Below are 16,396 nucleotides of genomic sequence, written 5' to 3' on the forward strand. Positions count from 1 at the left end.
TCACCACTCAAATCTAACTTCACACACATGTAATGTAACAACACATAGTAGCAAACATGGCACATGTGCACTTTTAAAATCCATGCGTGTGAGTAAAAATACATGCAGCTGCTAGGCTGCAACCCATGTGTACACGTCTGTGTGTGTGTGTAAGATAGCAACCCGCATGTAGCTACATGCACGTAGGCTGGCACAGCAGTGATGGATTGTCCAATGACCAATTTATAAGTGTGGTTAGTTAAACCATTTCTTACATTAGGCCAAGCAAAGTTAATTGTAAGTTTCTGGTCAGATCAATTCCCCAAAATTGACCAGGTGACCAGGCTTCTTTTTTTTGCAACTTTATACTACATTTGACATAGCAGTACATAGAATTATAGAGACAAACAAAGTTAATGTATAAAGCCTTATAAGAAAGAAAAGCGTGCTTACAAGACAAAAAAACTTAAACAGCTATAAACAACATAAATTATTGTATGGTGATGGTGTAATTCATTCAGCAAAAAATGACCAGGAAGGGAACCCGAAACATATAATTAACTTTTCATGGCCTTAGCTATGCATGTTTTTATACTGTAGGGTAATCCACTGGTACAATCATCTCACTGGAGCTGTGGAAGTAATAATCCGGATTTTGCAAAATACAATCATCTCTGGACTTTAACTGTACCTACAATTATATCATTTCACACTAGAACACGTTGCACTCAAGTGTTATGCAATCTTCATCATTGCTAAAAGTGTTGTCAGCAAGTGGTCAGCATGGTTATCACGTAATATGCTAATTTTAATTACTCTAAAATTTTTACAAACACTGCTGTACATAGACTCTATTCAGTTTGCACTTGGATATCCTAATACTGGTATATACTCCATAAGGTGAGTTGGCAGTCATCACAGGAACTGAGAAACTCTGAGGTGTCCTCATTTTCAAGTGTCCTGATTAACAGGCTCCACTGTACAGCTGTAACACTGAAAAGCGGTTCCATTAACCCTCGTAACTTAGCCTCAGCAATCTGAACACTTAGTAATGGTCCCAAAGTATGTTTTAGCATGTGAAAATAACGACACCTTAATAATCAGGACACTTTGATTGGTCACGAGGTGTCCTTAACACACAGGTTTCACTGTATTCTGTATTGTAATGGCTGTACACGTGCCACAGCATATGTGACCGGATTTGCGAAAAGGTACCTTTTCCACACATTTGACATACCAGCAAACAAAATGATGTAACACTTGACTCGTTATACTGATTAACTTGCTCTTAGTATCACAATGTAGCCAGATACTGTAGCTACATTCCGTGAAACTTTCAAGCAAATATTTGCTATGATTAAAAAGTTGTGAAGCTTTAAAGTTCAAAAAATGGGTCAAATTTTGTGTGTGGAAAAGGTACCTTTTTGTAATGGCTGTACATGTGCCACAGCATATGTGAATTACTATATGAGCAACGGCTGTTACCTGTGGTACAACAATATCCATGCTAGCATTTATGTGTAATTTAACAATACAGCTACAAGCTACTTATGAGCCATGGCTTGTGTTCTCTTGCTACATGTGTACTATACCTACTGTAAGTTGCTCAGAGTCATGTTTGTAAAGTAAACTATACAGACTGCACACATCATGTGTGTGGTGGTGCTGCCATGTGGCAGTGTTGCCTTCACATGTACAGTCGTGTGTACACAAAACCAAACTGCATGTATGAGTTGTGTTCACGCGTGTGGAGGCACATGTAACACATGCACACTGTGAAGTTAGATTTGAGTGGTACTGTAGTTTAACTATCATTGTTTTATGGTAGTACACTAAAGGAAACATTGAAGTGTTTGTTTACATTATGTCGGGAAGACTGATCTTTCTTCACTGGTTTCAACTTTATTTGTGGCAAAGACAGGGGATACAGAGAAACATTTATTAAGCAATGGATTCGTATGTTTATTGTAAATACAATGGTACAAGTTTCAACTTTGTATGTCACTGCAGTTGCAATTAGGTTTATTGATGTGCCTGTAATTTATATCTAATCCAAAACAGCCAAGCTGTAAAAAAAGAGTGCGGCCCCCAAAAAAGCTTTGGTGGAAAAGATGTGAAATCAAAGGTGGCAGCCAAGAAATGACTGTGATGGTAGGTTAATGGTAAAAATTTTAATAACGACAATTCAGGTGAATTTGTGCCAAGACCAAGCGGCACCAAGTTCACCTGAATTGTCGTTATTAAAATTTTTACCATTAACCTGCAATCACAGCCATTTCTTGGCCGCCACCTTGGATTTCACATCTTTTTTTACCATAGCTTTTTTGGGGGCTGCACTCTTTTTTTACAGCTTAGCTATTTTGGATTAGATATCACTTATTTTTGTATTTGTACACATAGGCTGGCTTTGGGGCTCTTTTAACCTATCTTTTTTATTTACCACAGAAAGAAGAAAAAGATTTAATCATAATCATAACCAAAAATTAAAGCAGATTTTTAATACTTTAACTCTTTTTGATTTTATCAGTAATATTATACAAATTACATATATTTATTACATGCAAATTATTTCCTACAAATTTCTCTGCTGGGTGACTTGAAATGTAGCTGAACTCTCTACAGGGTGGTTTCTTTGTAGCTGAACCCTCTACAAGGTAATTTCTTCTAGCTGATCTCTCTACAGGGTAACTTGTTTTTAGCTGATCTCTCTATGGGTGAATTGTTTCTAGCTGAATTCTCTCGGATGATCTGTTCGTAGTTGTACTCTCTACAGGGTGATTTGTTTGTAGCTGAAATCTCTACAGGTTTGCAGCTCAACCCTCTACAGGGTGATTTCTTTGTAGCTAAACTCTCTAAAGGTAACTTCTTCTAGCTGATGTCTCTACAGGGTGACTTGTTTCTAGCTGAACTATCTGCAGGGTGACATGTTTGTAGCTGAACTCTCTACAAAGTGATCCTTCTAGCTGATCTCTCTACAGGATGACTTGTTCTAACTGAACTCTCTGCAGGGTGATATGTGTAGCTGAACTCTCTACAGGGTGATTTATTTGCAGCTGAACTCTCTACATGGTGATTTCTTTGTACCTGAACTCTCTACAACGTGGCTTCTTCTAGCTTATCTCTCTACAGGGTGATGTATTTGTAGCTGAACTATCTACAGGATGACTTGTTTGTAGCTGAACTCTCTACAAGGTGATCCTTCTAGCTGATCTTCCTACAGGATGACTTATTTCTTGCTGAACTCTCTACAGGGTGATCTGTTCATAGCTGAACTCTCTACAGGGTGATATGTTTGCAGCTGAACTCTCTACATGATAGTTTCTTTGTAGCGGAACTCTCTATAAGGTGACTTCTTCTAGCTGATCTGATCTCTCTAAAGGGTGATATTTGTCTGTAGCTGAACTCTCTACAGGATGACATTTTCTAGCTGAACTCTCTACAGGGTGATCTGTTTGTAGCTGAACTCTCTGCAGCATGATATGTTTGCAGCTGAACTCTCTACATGGTAGTTTCTTTTGTAGCTGAACTCTCTACAAGGTGACTTCTTTTAGCTGATCGCTCTTACTCTACAGGGTGATTTGTTTGTAACTGAACTGTCTACAGGGTGATCTGTTGGTAGCTGAACTCTCTACAAGGTGATTTGTTTGCAGCTGAACTCTCTACATGACGGTTTCTTTGTAGCTGAACTCTCCACAAGGTAATTTCTTCTAGCTGATCTCTCTACAGCAGGGGCGGACCCAGGAGCTGGCAAGGGGAGGGGCACAAACAGGCTAAGTTGTAGGTGAATGGAGAGAGCCAGATTCTGTAGTTCAGTGCTGCATTTTTGAAGCAGCAAATAATCACCTCTTAGTAGTGTCTCACTGTTGATTTGTCATTTTAGCCTTTTCAGATGGTTGTGAAGTCTTTATAGCTGTTTAAAAGGTTCTGAATGTCTTAAACAACAGCAAAATGATAATTATTTTTAGAGGCACTTAGTACGCACGAATGTGCTGGGTGCCAATTTCACAGCTAGTTTGACTTTGGTTTGCTTTGGTTTCAGGTGAATTTGTAATAATTGCTAGTAAAATGTGCATATTTTCACGAGTGTTTTATAAACTGACCTTGGTCTAACTTAAAGTTTAGTAGCTAGCTATTTTAATCTCCTCCACAAGGTGAGGGGGGGCATTTGCCCCAAATGCCCCATCCTGGATCTGCCATTGTACAGGGTGACTTATTTCTAGCTGATCTCTCTACAGGGTGATTTGTTTGTAGCTGAACTCTCCACAGGGTGATTTGCCTGCAGTTGAACTCTCTTCATGGTGATTTCTTTGTAGTTAAACTCTCTACTAGGTGACTTCTTCTAGCTGATTTCTCTACAGGGTGATTTGATTGTAGCTGAACTCCTCACAGAGTGATCTGTTCATAGCTGAACTCTCTACAGGGTGATTTTGTTGCAGCTGAACTCTCTACATGATGGTTTCTTTGTAGCTGAACTCTCTACAAGGTGACTTCTTCTAGCTGATTTCTCTACAGGGTGACTTGTTTCTACGTAGGTGAACTCTCTACAGGGTGACTTACCTGTAGCTGAATTGTCTATCAGATTAACTGTTTGTAGCTGAATTCTCTACAGGTTTATTTGTTTCAGCTGCTCTCTCTACATGACGGTTTTTTTTGTAGCTGACCTCTCTACAAGGTGACTTCTTCTAGCTGATTTCTCTACAGGGTGACTTGTTTGTAGCTGAACTCTCTCTACACGATGGTTTCTTTATAGCTGAACTCTCTACAAGGTGACTTCTTCTAGCTGATCTCTCTACAGAGTGAGTTGTTAGTAGCTGAACTCTCTACATGGTTTCTTTGTAACTGAACTCTCTACAAGGTGACTTCTTCTAGCTAATCTCTCTACAGGGTGATTTGTTTGTAGCTGAACTATCTGCAGGGTGATTTGTTTGTACCTGAACTCTCTACAAGGTACTGATCTCACTGCTGGATGGCTTGTTTCTAGCTGATCTCTCTACAAGGTGACTTGTTTCTAGCCGAACTCTCTATAGTGTGATCTGTTAAGTTTGTAGCTGGGCTCTCTCTTGTTTCTAGCTGACCTCTCTATAGAGATAATTTTAACTTTTAATTGTATAGTTGAACTCTTTATAGGGTGGTTTATTGATTGGATGCTGAACTCTCTACATGGTGACTTGTTTATGCTACAGAGTGACTTGTTTGTAGCTGAACTCTCTACAGAGTGACTTACTTGTAGCTGAACATTGTATAAAGTAACTGGTTTGTAGCTGATATCTATAGGGTAGCTAACTTATATAGATGAGCTCTCTACTGGGTAGTTCTTTGTAGCTGAACTCTCTACACGGTGACTTGTTTGTAGCTGAATTCTCTACAGAGCGACTTGTTGTAGCTGAACTCTCTATACGTGTTTATAGCTGAATTCTCTACATGTGTTTATAGCTGAATTCTCTTCAGTGTGACTTGTAATATTCTGAATCTCTACAGCAATATATTTGTAGCTGTACTCTCTACAGGGTGACCTGCTTTTAGCTGAATTGTCAATAAGATTAAATGGTTGTAGCTGAACTCCCTACAGAATAACTTGCAATGTAATAGAATTCTATAATGGAGTAAGTTATAAACATAGCTGAATGCTCTATTTGGCTAACTGTTGTATTAGAGTATCTCGATCTTGCATTTGCTACACGTAGTTGGCTTTTGAATCACAATTCATTGGTTTGTAATCCGATTCTTCTGTACTACTGCAAGGACTTTCTATGATGATTATTCCAGCTACACACCAATTTTCAGCTCATTGCTCTAAGTGGTTTGCATGGTAAGCATGAAAACTAATAGTTTTTTTATTCATAAAAGTTGATCGCGTAATTCAGACACAGGTAGGGTTTTGTGTCATATCTCGATGGCCTTTATCTCAGTTCCTTTCAAACCACATAAAGGCACTCCTACGTTAGCTACTCCATCTACATAGCAATTTTTATCTCATTCCTTCAAGAGGTTTACCCTGTGGGCTTGACAGACCTTCGACCTTATTTTACGCGAATAATCAGTCATAACTCTATCGGATTCCTACCAAACTTGGTACTGAGATCTGCTGTAATGAGCTCTTTAAGTGTGTCAAATTTCAGCCTGATTGGAGCACGCATTCGTGTTTTATGGCGGATTTTGCGAAGTGTGCAAAAAGAAGTAGAAGAAAAGCATAAGAAAAAAAACTAAACTATGGACGCTTGTATCTCGGAAATGTCAAGGGTGATTTTCTTCAAATCTGGTATGTAGACTTCTCTACCTGGCCGGCACCTCTGTAGCAAATTTGGTTCAAATCGTATAAAGGATCACAGAGCTACATAGGTGTGAAAATCGTGTTTTCTTTCTTCCTGTTAATATACTCACGGTGTGGCATGCCAGCTTCTTGGGCTGCACGACACAGTAACGTATGTCTTGAGTTCCTAAGAGTTACTGTACGAAATGATCATTCTGTTGTCACTAATTTGTAGTACTGTAACTCTAAAAGTTCTCAGCATATCAAGCAAAAAAAACAATCAAGATTTTAAAATAAAGAATTTAAAAATGTATAATCATGTCAGGTTTTTTCAGATCAGGTCACATATATCACAGTTTACCATATGTATCAGTTGTATGCCACAGCAAATGGTACTTTGATCTTCACCACAAGGTATGAGTATGGTACACACACACACACACACTCACACACACACACACACACACACACACACACACACACACACACACACACACACACACAAACACACACACACACACATACACACACACATACCAGACCAAAGTGTAAGACTAATATTAGCACCAAACATTGAGTCATTTCTAACTCCACAATAGTAGGTTCCTTGATATGAGTCATTGAATATGGGAATAATCAAAGTTGCATTTATGACATAGGGTAAATCTTCTGTCTCTGTATAATTAAAAGGAACTTCTTTCTTATCTGGAGAATACCATCTGATTTTTTGATAGTTAATATTAAAACATTTACAATTGATCATCACATTTGATGTGCCATTGTTTATTCCACCATCAGCAGGAAGAATGGAAGGGCTCAGTGGAATAATAATGCAGTTTGGAGTTGTGGCATCCTCCCCTGTGTACAAATCAAAATACAAACAAGTAACAAATTTAACTGCACAGGTATGTAGCTACCATACCAAGGATAGAAGTTTATATTTTGTTCATTTGATAATATACTTTTCTTCTACAATTGACTACGTCTCTGCAATTGTTTGACTGCAACATAAGATTGTAGATAACCTCACCCTTCTCCATTTTCAAATTAAACAAGTGCTTCATACAAGATCAAGTTATCATGGACCACGGTAGTGGTTCATAATAGAGATCGCCTATGTTTCTTTTGTCAAAATCCTAATAGAACACACACCTAAAAATCACCTTAGAAAGCTCCCCCAACCACAAAAGAATCCTTAGAAGTTATTTAGATGAAGTATAGGTCTACTGGATAATATGAAGTCAAAAGGAACCAATAAAAGTATTCTTTTGAATACCGTATTTGCTTGATTAAATGCCGCGGCATTTATTATCTTAGTTCCAACAATCAATGACGCGACTATTCAAACTCAACCACCACTCGATACCCGTGAACAATGCTTAAGTCATTATTTTCACAATTGATTGTGGGACCACTCAAGTGTGGCGACTATTAAAGGAGCGGCATTTAATCAAGTAAATATGGTAACTGTAATATGCCATTTTGTTCATTATTTTCATAATACCCTAATAGAATGCACATTTTTCGAGCACTTCTACCCTAGAATATTCATTGTAAGGAAACTAAGGGAGCTGAACAGCTGACAATATCGGTTCAGTGGATGAGGGTTAAAGAGTCAGGTATGAAGGTCTGTGGTTAGAGTTTTATACACTTTAATGTTTTTGTGCACTTTCGCTTATTGGTGACTGTTCTATTACAGTACTTTGACCACAGCAATTTTACATAATGCTGATTTTCTATTTGTAACTCTGTAGCTCTCACTGCAATTTCCTTTAAATCACAAAAGGTTTGAAGTATGTATGGTGGTTAACCTATACACACAGCAATTTTCAAGCTATTCCCTGAAGGTGTAAAAAATATTAATGTTTAATTATAATTAATTAAACGAAAAAAATTTCCATAACTCCATGAATATTTAGCAAATTCAGACCTCACTTTTGGTGTGTCAATCCACTTCAATGGGTCCTTATGTATGCCAAATTTCACAGCAATAGAGTTGTGCATTTGTGTTTTAGCTATACTGATTTTTGTAAGGTAAGTGAAAAAAAGAAAATACTGCTGCTATTGTTCTGGCAGTCATGTCAAACAACAAAAAGGTACTGAAACAAACAAAAAAGAAACTGCATAAGTCTCGCAAATTGAACCCAAGACTCTATGGTGTAAGTTCAGAATGGTAACCACTATGCTTTGCCACTGCCAGCTGTCCACATAGTTTCTATCTTATAAATATGAGGCAAGAAGTAAGCTACATAGTAGAAGCTATAGAACCTACAGGGTAAAGAAGAAACTAATTTAACTCTAACACTAATTGTGAGGTTCGTCTGTTAAGCACAATATTATATCTCTCACTGTTTACATGAAGGGAAGTTTCAGGAGGCAAGCTAGGGTTGGTGAACTCCAAACCATATAGCTTTCCTCAAACTCACTCTGAAACTTTCCTTCATACAACTATAGTCGGTATGCATATGGTATACAACTATAGTCGGTACGCGTTCTGATTTATGAAGCTAGCAAATCATTGCTAACTAACATAATAGTAAGACACCAGTCAGTACTAAAAAGTATAGCTACAAAAATCCTTCAGTACTTACAAAACCACAAGCCTCAAGCTTTACTTTTAAAACAGGAATCTAATATCAAGACACATGGTAGTGTGTCGTGCGGCCCAAGAAGCTGGCGCGTAACACCCGTGAGTATATTGACAGGAAGAAAGAAAACGCAATTTTCGCACCTCCGTAGCTCTGTGCTGCCTTGATGAAACAAGACGATTTTTGCTGTGAACATGCCCTCCAACTGCAGCACTCCACATTCCAAATTTGAGCGAAATCGCTTCATGCGTTTCCGAGATATGCGACTTCAAAATTGGCTCAGTTTCTTCGGGGTTTTTTTCTTCTTATTTTCTTTTTCTTGTCGCACACTTACAAAAACTGCTATAAAACGCGAACGCCACATCTGATTGCTTTGAAATTTGGCACACAGAAGGGGGATATAAAGGCCAGTGTTGGGCAAGTTACTTTGTAAAAGTAACTAGTTACATATTACATATTACTTGCAACTGAACTATTTAGTTACAGTTACATATTACCAAGAGTCCATAATAAAGAAGAGAGTGTCTAACTTCAATATGACCTATCAAAAATGACCCCGTTTAGTAGCTCCGTATGTTATAGTTTATTCACGCATATCGCAGACGCGTTAAATAAGCATTATCGACACCTCACCTTCTAGCTCTTCAATACAGCCGCTTGAAGCCGCATTGAATCACGTGCGCTTTGCTGAATAGCATGGTTTTGATTGTGGGTTTCTCAAGTTGAAAGCGTGGCGTATGGAACATGGGGACACTCCTACTCGCTTGCAGTCTCGAAAGCGAATTTGTCGCCCGTCAAGGGAAGAGTCACTCCCAAAACAAACTTGCCACTCTTCGACTGAATCATCAACTGGTTGGTTATTTGACGAATGTGACCTGGCTTCAGACGATAGTTACTATGAAGAATGGGACACAGGTGAAACAGCATTGATGGAAGGAAATCACAGTGAGCCGTTGGTGATGCCAATTGAGCCAGAGGCAATGTCATCATCAAGTTTTGTTGCTGCTTATAATGATCAGCTTCTGTTATCTAGAGCACTTGATGAATCATCTGTACCTAGGTCAGCATCCCTACCTCCAGTGATTCCACCTGTAACTACTACGTGCATAGAGCAAAAAGAGTTTTTGCAAAGTATCATTGACAGCATAGCTGGTAAATTCCCAGAACTAGTGTTTACATTAAGATACAATGGCCTGGACAGCACCAACCCCGTGTTAGAAATATCACAGAGGGCGGTGTTTAATCACCCCCCACTTGGATTGACCCCTCGAGTGTGTGTTACCATTCAGAATAAGCACTACAAAGTTCATGTTATGATGAGACCATGGAGTGAAGGAGAGATAAAATCAATTAATGACGTAGAAGAGCTTTGTGATTTATTTTGCAGGAGATCTCTGTACAAATTCTGTCCTGGAATTGATCCTGTGCATTATGATAATCAGTACCACAAAACAATTCGATTTCATATCAAAAGTGTTCGGCAGTCAGAATTTCCATTTTCACGAGTAGATTCTGTGAATTGCAAACTCTGGTTTTTACCTGCATCAAACTGTAAGGTAGCAAAGAAAGATGCTAGTGAAATGAAATGTCCTCCTTGCAAATGTTTGGTCCATGACCTAAACCTCCAAAGAAAACGTACCCTGGAAGAAAGCCCAAGCAGAAGGATAAAAAGGCAATGTCCCTCTTCAAGAGCACGCCTGCAGTATATGTCACCTGCCAGCCAGCAAACACGTAAACGGTATGCTCAATATCAACGATCCAGTAACATTCGGAACTTACGAAGGCTAGAGGATAGTGAGGTTGTGCTCAGTGATGAACAGAATGTGGAGATGTGTGCAGTAATGGAAGCAACACAAGCTGAAGATTTGGATAAGCTGTACCAGGAAGGAGACCAGCATGGAGTAGGAAGTCTAATGAAGACATTGTGGTTGACAGATAAAGATCGCCAGCAAAAGCAGTTTTTCTCAGATCAGGAAAAGAATAGTAAGTGATATTTTTTTGTTTTGCATTACTTTTGTCTACTCTTTTCTTTCAGCTAACGGAGGCCGTGGGAACAGGTGGAACATGATTACTATCCGTATGGGTAAGTGAATTATTATACCGTATTATTGCTTTCACACTGTTTGTTCCTGTAGCCCTAGCTATTTATACTCGTAGCCCTGCAGCCTACAAAGCTCTGCAAAGTTTTGATATTTTAAAATTACCATCAAAATCCACCATGCAAGCATTCACTGGAGCTTTCATGCATGCTCCAGGAGCAAGTAACGTTTGCATCATTAAGCAAGTGGCCCAGTATGTTTTATTTAAAGAAGACTGTCGAAAGAATGGACGACAAGAGCCACAATCAGATGGAGCCTTGATATTTGATGAGGTCAAGGTGGCCTGTCAGTTAATGTGGAACTCCCGGAACCACCAACTAATGGGGTTGGCAATGACATCGAAGGACATGGCATCTTTGAACGATGTTTACCGCATTCTAAAAGATCCTGAAGCCAGCCAAACATCTTATATTCTACAATTTATTTGGAGAGACCTTACCAGCAGCTATGACATAGTGGGTCCTTACTATACATCTGCTGCCTCAGTGGAAGCCACTTTTGTAGTGGCTTGTTTGTTTGAAACCATCAAGCTTTTTCAACATCATGGTCTGAAGACAAGTTTGTTGGTCTGTGATGGAGGATCTGCAAATATTGCTACAATTAAAGCAAGTCATTACTGCCATGGGGCGTATTCGATCAAAGAGGATGGGAATGACAGATATGAGGTAGAGCCATGGATGATTAACCCTTTTAATCCTCCAAACAAGATTTTCTGGTTGATTTGTCCATCACACCAGGTAACTGTAATATGATGGTTGTGTTAAGTAATTGTTCTATTTCATAGTTGAAGAATATGGTCAATGCACTGTTTTCATCCAAGGAAGGAGGGACGAAACAGTTTAGATGGGGAGACTCTACAGAGTTTGGATGGAAAGTAGTCACAGACTTGTATGAGAGAGAGCTGCTACGGGTACACAATGGTCAGGCAAGAATGGTACCAAGATTGAGGGAGGCTCATTGTTTACGTGACTCATGGACAAAACTGAATGTATTGCCAGCTAAAATTATGCAGGTAAATTTGAGGTTGTATTTAAAAATAGAAATGTTATGTGACTTGTACAACCTTGTATTGTGTTTATGTACCACTTGTTTATACAGCAGGAGCAAGTCCTTGGTGAACTATTTTGGTACGTGAATCAGAATCCTCCACCAAACAATGCAGCAAAAGCGCAGGAGACTTTTGCCTACCTAGAAGCTTGCAGTTTCATTTTTGAACAGGGATTATTGTCCCACAATCAGATCAAAAGCTTAGATAGCAAGGTCCTTCAGAACATTACAAAGGGGTATGATTATTTTTCTGGATGGTTAACCTCTATCCTAAAGAAAGGTACTGCCATACTATGGTATTATATAGGTACTGAACCACATTGTACTTGTTATTAGATCCTCAATATCCTCATACATCATCTACCAAGCGGTCATTCCTCTCTTGGCAAAGTAAGTTTGTTTACCATAAACAATAACTGTACAAGTGTCAAGCTGTTTAGATTTAGCCGTATAATTATTTATATGACTGACAATCATTTGTACAATCTTGTTTAACAGCATGGGACCTACTACGAATCGATGTATATGGATTTCAAGCATTCTCCAAGTGGTTTCTATCAACGTATCCTACATACTTTATCTCTCCAATTCGCCTGTCAGGATCAGCTGTGGAAAGCTTGTTTAGCCAATACAAGTTTACTGCTGGTGGAAAATTGGACTCGGTGAATTATACTACTGCTCGAGCTGCTCACCTAATCAAGCAATGTGCTGCTACACATCACAGCGGTGTCAACTACAGGGATGAACAGCTAAGTCTAGTACAAATTCCTCTGGAGAAGAAGTCGTACAATAAAAAACCAGTGTAATTTTTTAATCACATTGTTTGTATAATAATGAATGAAAATTACTTCTTACAACAAAAAAATCATTGTAATTTTAAATCACATTGTTTGTTAAAAATCACTTCTTACTTCCTAGCTTAGTTTCTAATTTGGCATGATGAGCTAAAAGCGTAGGTCTTAAATTTATGTCAACTGTTGATGCCAAGCCTTTCTTTGTTGCCAGCTGTTGCTTTGTTGCTGACAAGAATTCTTGAATTCTTGTATTACAGATTTTCCTTGTAAATGTTTCAAATACATTCCTAATGGCATCTTCTGAATAGATCGTTATGTTTGGTGACTTTGAAGCCAGTATCTCTTTGAATGTATCGAAGAATTTTGTCTCTTCCTGAATTCTTTCATGTGTTATCTAGAAGGAAAACAGTTATTTAAATTGATCACAACAAAGAGTAAGCTAACCTTAATTAAATTGTCCCCTTCTTGGTGTAGCCAATCAAGATTCACAGTTTCTTTGACTGCAGTATCCACTTGTCTCAAAAATGATATAAATGTAGGATCAGGGGAGTACATGTATCCTTGGTCACGGTAGTTGAGGTAACTTGGCATACTGACTTTATCCTTGGAATTCATACAGTGCAAAATCGATATCTCCTGGGATAAGATATTCCTTTGATCATCTTTGCAATGCTTCATTTCTTTGTAATGAAGATGGAGCAAGTCTGATATAGCTGCACCACCAAAACGAAAATACACATCATCTCCATCAGCTACCTGTGTTGTACTTGTATTACTGGAACTTGTGGTACTGGAATTATTACTCTGAAAATGGTTAACATGACCCAGTAAGCAGTGGTACAATGCTGATGATATGGTCATCATCACGGGATTACTCACTGGGACAGGCACATCATTTTCTTCACAGAATCTTAGCCACATTGTTCGAGATTCGTCAATCTGATAACCAACTGGATCAAGTATATAGTCCAATTTCTAACATGGTGTGCTGGCTGGCTAATAAGAAGGCACTGCAGTACTTCTGCCACTGAAACTGGAAACGCAAAAAGGATTCAGGCCCCTTTTTACACTCTTTATACAGACCAACAAAACACAGTCGATGGCTCACGATTCTATCCTTAAGGGGCTGCTCTGTATCATGGAGCTTGACAGTGATTTTCTTCAACTTTTCAGAAAATAGCTGTTCATCAAATTTGACAAAACCTCACTTAGAAGTACAGAAAGATCAACTGACTCTAAAGATGCCAGCATCTCATTTCTCTCTCTCTGGTTCATTACTTTCGACTTTTTTTTCTTTGGTGGTGGTAAGCAGCTTTCTGGTGTCTGTGACGGCTCTTTATTGGCTGGAACTGCTCGTTTTCCTCGGCCCTTTCCTTTCTTCTCTGCAGTTGGTTTGGAGCCATCTCGCGTTCTAGAAAAGCTATAGTATAATTACGCGTCAATGTTCAGACTTTAGTTACTACCTGTTCTCCTTAGTCATCCCTCGTTTCTGCCTTACAGTAGCTGCTTCTAGCTCAAGTTCCAGCGGACATTCACTCTCGGAATTTCGGCTTACCACGCTACAAGAACGGGGCTTACGTTGAGAATTAAGCCTTATAACGCTTTAAAAACTTACCCCTTGTGAATCTTATCTTTACCTGCTGCTTTACTCCTGGTAGTTCTTTTCACACTGTCAGCAGTCGCCATGCCGCCTTGCTAGCTGTTAAAAGTATCGCACGTGACGGCGCAGATCGTTCAATTCATTAGGGCTCGCGCGTGGCAAATTAACGCTAATCAACAATTCTTTAAGGGAAGCCAATTCACCTTACTTTACTTAACGGGGTCATTTTTGATGGGTTATATTGAAGTTAGACACTCTCTTCTTTATTATTGATATTACTCATAAAATAAAGTAACTGTAATAATATTACATATTATATTACGTTGTATCCACAGCCTTATGCTGTCACGTGTGAAACTACCACTTTATCACGTGACATGATTGCGTTATTGGGCAATGTGCAAATCTTGGTTATAAGTAAGAAGCCGGTGAATAAGCTTCATTAAGTAGGCTTCGTTACTTCGTTGTGGCTAGGCGTTACTCAGAGGATAACTAACGAGATTAGTAACTTCGTTACTTGTAGCAATAACATTACGTAATATTAGACTCGTTACAGTAACTATATTACTTAGGTAACGCGTTACATATGTAAGTAAAGTAGCTTGAGTTATATTACCTGTTTTTATAGCGTATTTCGTTATATTACTTAGTTACCACAAAAGTAATAATATTACGTAACGTGTTACTTATGTAACGCGTTACTCCCAACACTGATAAAGGCGCATCTCGGTACTGGAATACGATAAACAAGCAAAGAGTTATGAGCAATTATTCACGAAAAATAACACCAATATGTTGTCACGCCTACAGGGTAAACCGCGTATGGGAAGAAGCTGAAAATCGGTGGGTGAATAGGTGAACTATTGAACCTCAAACCTTTTGTGGTTTGAAAGAAATCGAGCTAAAAAACAGGAAGATACAACGAAAAAACCAACAGTGTGTAACAATTACGCAATCGAGATTAGCTAATAAATAAAAAACGACTGCTTGCCACGCCTACCAGATAAACCGCTTGGGGTAAAGCTTTGAAAATCGTTGTACAGATGGAGCAATCATCTTAGAAAGGCTCATCAATGGTGTAGAAGAATCAGACTTAAAGCCACGGAGTTATAACACGAAATCCAACTTGGTGCAGCAAGTGCGAGATCGAGATACTCTAATAGAGCAGTCATCCTAATAGAGCAGTCATCCTAATAGAACAGTCACCCTGAAGAGAATTCAAGAGATCAGCTAGAAACAAGAAACTGGAATAGAGATCAGCTACACACGAGTCACCCTGTAGAGAGATCAGCTAGAAGAAGTTACCTTGTAGGGAGTTCATGCAACTATGGAAAGAGATAGTTCAGCTAGAAGAAATCACCTTGTAGAGTTCAGCTACAAAGAAACCACCATGTAGAGAGTTCAACTACAAACAAATCGCCCTGTGGAGAGATCAATAGAAGAAGTTACCTTGCAGAGAGTTCAGCTACAAAGAAACCATCATGTAGAGAGTTCAGCTACAAACAAATCTCCCTGTAGAGAGATCAGCTAGAAGAAGTTACCTTGTAGAGAGTTTGGTTACAAAGAAACCACCATGTAGTGAGCTCAGCTACAAACTAGTGCCTTTGTAGAGACATCAGCTAGAAGAAGTTACCTTGTAGAGAGTTCAGCTACAAAGAAACTATTCTTTAAAGAGCTCAGCTGCAAACAAATCACCTGTACAGAATTCAGCTACAAACAAATCACCCTGTAGAAAGATCAGCTAGAAAAAGTTACCTTGTAGAGAGTTCAGTTACAAAGAAACCACCATGTAGAGAATTCAACTACAAACTAGTGACCATGTAAAGACATCAGCTAGAAGAAGTTACCTTGTAGAGAGTTCAGCTACAAAGAAACCATTATTTAAAGAGCTCAGCTGCAAACAAATCACCTATACAGAATTCAGCTTCAAACAAATCACCCTGTAGAGAGATCAGCTAGAAGAAGTTATCTTGTAGATAGTTTAGCTACAAACAAATCACCCTGTAGAGAGATCAGCTAGAAGAAGTTAACTTGTAGAG

The 16,396-nt window shown here is 38.8% G+C and overlaps 3 protein-coding genes across 3 annotated transcripts in view; 1 reads left to right on the forward strand and 2 right to left on the reverse strand.

The window, feature by feature from the left end:
* The window catches only part of LOC136255566 (uncharacterized), a 382,542-nt gene that overhangs the window by 329,871 nt on the left and 36,275 nt on the right, over positions 1 to 16,396 (reverse strand). Inside the window, exon 3 of the mRNA XM_066048359.1 lies at positions 6,767 to 7,087. Within this exon, the coding sequence (XP_065904431.1) occupies positions 6,767 to 7,087 (321 nt within the window). The remainder of the gene's footprint in view (positions 1 to 6,766; positions 7,088 to 16,396) is intronic.
* LOC136256431 (uncharacterized) lies at positions 9,555 to 12,824 on the forward strand. Its single transcript, XM_066049386.1, has 7 exons — positions 9,555 to 10,800; positions 10,853 to 10,900; positions 10,953 to 11,653; positions 11,701 to 11,928; positions 12,015 to 12,243; positions 12,300 to 12,353; positions 12,462 to 12,824. The coding sequence occupies exons 1-7, from the start codon at positions 9,555 to 9,557 to the stop codon at positions 12,767 to 12,769; spliced, it is 2,814 nt and encodes a 937-aa protein (XP_065905458.1). The 3' UTR covers positions 12,770 to 12,824.
* Positions 13,748 to 14,557, reverse strand: LOC136256610 (uncharacterized). The gene is made up of 3 exons (XM_066049592.1): positions 14,373 to 14,557; positions 14,221 to 14,316; positions 13,748 to 14,168 (listed from the first exon to the last, which is right to left on the reverse strand). Exons 1-3 carry the CDS (start codon positions 14,441 to 14,443, stop codon positions 13,919 to 13,921), a joined length of 417 nt encoding a protein of 138 aa, XP_065905664.1. The 5' UTR covers positions 14,444 to 14,557; the 3' UTR covers positions 13,748 to 13,918.

Source organism: Dysidea avara, chromosome 5 (assembly GCF_963678975.1).
Source record: "Dysidea avara chromosome 5, odDysAvar1.4, whole genome shotgun sequence".
Taxonomy (NCBI): domain Eukaryota; kingdom Metazoa; phylum Porifera; class Demospongiae; order Dictyoceratida; family Dysideidae; genus Dysidea; species Dysidea avara.